Genomic DNA, 5603 nt, shown 5'->3' with positions numbered 1-5603 from the left:
TAGTTGGACCCAAAAAAAATATGCGGTTGGATCTGTTATGTATGGAATTTTTGGAGGAGAGACTTGATTCGGATGAACTACGTTTCAGAATCGGACGGTGGATATCGAATCAAATCCATCGCGGCAACGTGAAGAAAAAAGAGAGGGGCTTTGGCCCCGACTCCAACTCCTCCCTCTTCATCAGAAGAATCCTCCTCTCCGCAAGCAGAAGCAAAGCATCCGAAGCTCCGAACTTCCGAGCCGAGGCAGATTGGTCCGCGGGACGGCGGTGGAGGAGGCATCGCCGGCGGCGATCTCGGCTGAGTCTACCGCGCGCGCGCGGGACCGGTCCGTCGTCCTCCGCCGGCGCGAGCAATGTCGGCGCCGCCGCGGGACGCGTGGTCGGAGGAGGCGGCGGGGTGGCACTGGATTGGCGCCGTGCCGCTCCAGGTCCACCTCCACGACGCCGACGTCGCCGCGCTCCCACCGCCCCCGCCCTTCCATGTAAGAAGCCACTCCCCATCCACTGTGCTCGCCATCCGAAATCCCAAATCTCGGCGCCGCGCGATTCGAGTTCTGGATGCTAGGATCACGGTTGCTGATAGGTTTTAGTCCAGCCTGCCCGTGAGCTCCAAAAGCCTAAAAATTTTAAAGGCAAACCCTCTGACAAATTTTGTTACTCCCTCCAATCTATATTAATTGTCGCTGTTTTAGTACAACTTTGTGGGACTAGTATATTCTTGCATATGAGCATGGAGGTGATTCTGCTTGTGGTTCTTCACAAGCAATGAAGTTATCAGTTAGCTTGCATGATCTTTTCAAGTATGTTTTGTATCCTGTTTATGTAAGAGGCTAAGTTTGCTGCTGGCATGCTCTGCATATGTTTGATATGCTGAAGATAAATATACATTTTGTTGAGTAAATAGGCAATTTCTTGATTAAATTAATCCGCGAGTAAATCACTAGCACGATATTGACAAAAATAAACACATACTGATATTCAGTCAAGCTAGCACTACGCTAATTGCAGAAAGATCTACGTATAACGCTAGCATGGCTAAAACAGAAAACAGTAGGAGCGGGATAAACGAGTTATACCCTCCAGTAGGTCATGCAGAGGCCGCGGCTTTGGTGGTGGCAGCGGCGTCCTCGGCGGCCTTCTTGTCGGCTTCAGCTTTCTCGGCGGCGGCACGTTCGGTGTCGGTGGACATGGTGATGATGAAGGCGACACGGACATAGAGGAAGTAGACGATCGGAAACGAGCAGTCGCGTAATCGCTGCCCAAAAACCTATTCGCCCCTCACCCCGTACAGGAACCAGAAGGGCGTGGTTTCGGAGACCTGCTCTCCCGTCGACCGTGTACGCGGCGGACGGGATGGAGTCACCGGCGGCAGCAGCAGCAAAGGAACGACGCTGGACATGCGCGTGGAGCAGATGTGATCTGTTCGTGGCGGCTAGGGTTAGGAGACACCGCACACTTATATAGACGCAGCAGCGGGGAGAGACGTGGGCTCGACCCACGTCCGAGTCCGTGACAGCCCACGATCCGACGTCTCAGATCGTGGCCCAGCTGTCGGACGGGATGGAGTCACCGGCGGCAGCAGCAGCAAAGGAACGACGGTGGACATGCGCGTGGAGCAGATGTGATCTGTTCGTGGCGGCTAGGGTTAGGAGACACCACACACTTATATAGACGCAGCCGCGTGGAGAGACGTGGGCTCGACCCACGTCCGAGTCCGTGACAGCCCACGATCTGACGTCTCAGATCGTGGCCCAGCTGTCAGAGAACTCTCCGTTAGTGACTGGCAAAAATAAGCGCGTAGGTGTGAGCTCGGCTCGGCTCAATCCCGCGGCGCGGCGCGTCGTGCCGAGGCGGGCGGTGGAGGAGTGCGCGAGGGCCTCTTCTCTTCTCAAGCTCCAATAGCATGTAGAAGAGAAACCCTTATAAACCACTCCAACTCTCCTTCCACTAGCGGGGTGGGACTAAACTTCCCACTACACCTAGTGCCATATAACCCACATGGGCCCTTAGAGATTTTTCAGAAATTGCTATATGGGCCTAGAGCCCATCTCAAATTTCAGCACATTTGCTGTATCCACAAAATATACTCCTGTATTCCTCTTTCACATTGCAATCTATTTTAGCTTAAAGCCTGAGCTGATAGTGGTATGCTAGATAATTGCTGCTCGCCTTTTATTGGCATCTGTTGTTGCATAGAGTTTCCACATGATTGCCACTGTTTATTTTCTTCTTATCCGCAAGCGTAACAAAATAAGATGATACCCCTGTGTGTGGCATGTACGCTACACTACTTCTATTTTCACTCCTGCCAAAGCATTCATCTTCCTTCCCATAGGAGTGTTTGTTTCATTCATTGATCTTTATTTTGTCTACAACAGCTTTTTGGGCCAAGAATTGGGTATTTCCCACTCTTGGTCTCGATCATAAAGGCTCATTTCAGCAGTTCACTCCCACCAGGCGTCGATACTGTTTGGTTTGAGTATAAAGGGCTGCCACTAAAATGGTAACATATGTTATCTCCTACTAATATTAACGATGGTCTATCGCCTTATTAAATCTTCAGAACCCATGTTATTGCTGTCGCTTTTATTTGCTGACAGCACTTTATATCTTCGCATTGTTAGGTATATGCCCATTGGTGTTCTTTTCGACCTTCTTTGTGCTGAACCAGAAAGGCCATGGAATCTAACGGTAAGACTATGAGTCCTCTAGGACTTTTGTTTATACATATTTTCTTTTATGTTTTGTTTAATTTGCAAGGTGTTTTTCTTGGTGTTGAAGGTTCATTTATGCCATAATGTGATACTGGATTAGGAGAAACCTTTTGATAAAAAAATGTTTACTCTCTCTTAATGTTTAAGTTTGCTGGAAATACTGTTAGAGATTTATGCCATAATGCCTCAGGATCTAGTTAGTTACTTACTTAGCAATTAAGTCCAATAAATTACCAATTAGAGTGTAAAAATATTTATATGCATGCCACACATTTTGTAATCCTTGCTTATTTGCAATCAGCCATCCATCAGTGTACGAATATTAGAAACCAAGTTTATAACCATCTATCCCTATAGGGTACATTTTCTTATTGAGATGTTAGTCTTTCTGAAAACACAAGTCATTTGCATGAATCTGCTATTCCGTTTCTATGTGGTATCCCCTGTTACTTGCTCCAGTTGTTCGCCATATGCACACAACTTACGCATCAAATTTATAGGTTCATTTTAGGGGGTATCCTGCAGATATATTATCACCATGCGAAGGTGAAGATAGTGTAAAGTGGAACTACAACAATTCCCTGAAAGAGGTTCGTTTTGAGAACTAGGTGTTACCCGGCAACTCTTTCTTCCGATCTCAAACAATAACGTAATAATTTCTCTTTTTCAGGCTGCCTTCATCATAACTGGAAACAGTAAGAATGTGATGAAAATGTCCCAGGCTGATCAACTTGCTATGTGGGAATCAGTGAGGAGAAGTATGCTCGCCAGAAACTACCTTTCTGTACGAAGTATACCTAGTTTCTACCATTTGTGGAAGATCCATTCTCTCAATGCTTGTGACCTTCATTCATGCTTTGATTACAGACGTGTTATTTTGTTTATTATAGGAGATGCGGATAGTTATATGAATATCTCTACCAAGCTTAAGCTTGGACCGTTTGAAGAGTACTTCTGGACTTCCTCGTTAGAGCCTCGACAAGGTTCTGATGAGCCTGAATCTGTCAAACCATGTATGCTCTTCTGTCACTGAGTTGTCTACTCTTGTATTACCTGAATGTTTCATACCATTTTTTTTTGTCTGGGCATTTTTTATATTAGTTAATTGTTGCATGCTTTTCACATTTTTAAAACTTCATATACATTTTCAAGTTATACAATGATGGACCTATACGTTATTGTATTCATATGACATTAAAATACGGCTATGATAAAAATGGATTTGTGCCACATTAAGAAATCATTGCTCTGATAGATCTATTCAATTAATACCTGGTTAGGCAGGGTACCTGTTCGATTATACGTGCGCAGAGTTCAAGAAGACCTTGAGTATTTAGAAGATGCAATTCCTGTCAGTGACTGGGAAAGTGTATCCTATATAAATCGGCCATTCGAGATCCGAAAGGAGGGAGGTATGTAGCTCTGCTGCCAACATTTATGTTATCATTTGAATGCCAGTATGGATTGAGGAAGGATTTTGCTTGTCGTAATCACCAACCATGTAGTAGTGCTTTTCAGAAAAATATTAAGTAGGAGTATTTTGTATTACCGCCATCTGGAGGTTATCCCCAAACTGGGAAGCATGCACATGTATATTTCTTCCATTGAGAAACTGGTGCAGCTTCTGTTATTTTAAGTGGATATTTATCAATCTATTGTAAAGACCTTGCTACTATTTAACCTTCTGCTTTGCGACCCCTTTTGAGCAAGCCAGGGCAAAGGGCTGTAAACTAATGGGTCTAACATTTTATTATCTTTAACGAGGAAACAAGTGTGACTGAGTATAATCACCCCCTGAAACTGTCCAAACTACATGTTACGAACTGCCTTCCGCTCACATTCTTTGCTTCATGATGGTTGTTGTGGAGCTGCGATAACAGTGAGATTTCCTTCACATATACACATCGTGCTGTTTTGCAGGTAGAAGGATAACTACCCTGGAACATGCCTTGGAGACGTTGCTGCCAGAGTTCTTTGGCTCGAAGCCCACAGCTAGAGCTGCTGGTCCAGACTCGGCACCTGGCGATTCAGATACCACTCCAGGGACTCCTCGCGACAGAGAACCAGCTTCGGCAAGTCCACAGGAGATGGATGTGGCCAAGAAGGCCAGAGTGAAGCTGGTGAGGATACAAGGCATGGAGCTCGGCCTGGATACGCCGTTTCTCTGGGTGGCCAACAACCTGAGGAACCCTGAATGCTTCCTCCATGTCTGTGTATACATCGGCGCATGAATGTAACGGTGATAGAAGAACAGTAGACAAAAGGTTAGATGCCATAGGACCAGGAACGGCCTGCTGGTCTTGTTCTTTTGTTTGTACATACATATTTTTTTTTGAGGGTAGTTTGTACATACATATAGATGGTAAAATCCTGGTCGTTTAGGTGTGTTAAGATCTGCAGCCCCCGGTGCGGTGCGGTGCGGGTTTGAATACGATTGATGAATGGAACGATTCCTGTTTCGCGGTTCACGATGCTGGTTTATGGTGGTATGAAATTGTTGCTGGAAGTTGGGAAGGAAGAATATTCATATGCCATCTCTGTCGAATTCGAGTCAAGTCATTTAATTGCTTTCAACTTAACTTCATTTTAGAAAAACAACAGTTAAATCTGTTTTCAAGCAACGCCTGGTATCACGCCACTTCGTGCAATGATTCACCTTCTTTTCCATTAGACATACATCTTGAGCAAACGTGCTGCCGCAATGTGTGGGTATCACATTCAGTTGTGCCCTATGATTTTCCTACTTTGTTAACAAACAGTCTGACTGACCACTGATTTGCTTGGACTGACAAATTCATTCATGTTGCACTTCTTTTTTCACGATGCCTGCAAGTATGTTTCCACGTCCGCTTATCCGCGTGCAACTATACTTCTTGCACCCCTGATTG

The 5603-nt window shown here is 45.4% G+C and overlaps 1 protein-coding gene across 1 annotated transcript; it reads left to right on the top strand.

The window, feature by feature from the left end:
* Nucleotides 1–238: 238 nt before the first annotated feature.
* LOC125515404 (autophagy protein 5-like) lies at nucleotides 239–5161 on the top strand. The gene is made up of 8 exons (XM_048680871.1): nucleotides 239–483; nucleotides 2380–2504; nucleotides 2626–2692; nucleotides 3216–3305; nucleotides 3386–3473; nucleotides 3606–3728; nucleotides 3996–4127; nucleotides 4636–5161. Exons 1-8 carry the CDS (start codon nucleotides 355–357, stop codon nucleotides 4944–4946), a joined length of 1065 nt encoding a protein of 354 aa, XP_048536828.1. The 5' UTR covers nucleotides 239–354; the 3' UTR covers nucleotides 4947–5161.
* The last annotated feature ends 442 nt before the right edge of the window (nucleotides 5162–5603 follow it).

Source organism: Triticum urartu, chromosome 6 (assembly GCF_003073215.2).
Source record: "Triticum urartu cultivar G1812 chromosome 6, Tu2.1, whole genome shotgun sequence".
Taxonomy (NCBI): domain Eukaryota; kingdom Viridiplantae; phylum Streptophyta; class Magnoliopsida; order Poales; family Poaceae; genus Triticum; species Triticum urartu.
This window is presented reverse-complemented; position numbering and strand designations above follow the sequence as displayed.

Excerpts from the sequence above, each read along its gene's own strand:
- LOC125515404 (XM_048680871.1), top strand. The coding sequence starts at position 355 with ATGTCGGCGCCGCCGCGGGACGCGTGGTCGGAGGAGGCGGCGGGGTGG. Across the intron at positions 484-2,379 it reads CACCGCCCCCGCCCTTCCAT|CTTTTTGGGCCAAGAATTGG; the intron begins GTAAGAAGCCAC and ends TGTCTACAACAG. Across the intron at positions 3,474-3,605 it reads GTGGGAATCAGTGAGGAGAA|GAGATGCGGATAGTTATATG; the intron begins GTATGCTCGCCA and ends TGTTTATTATAG.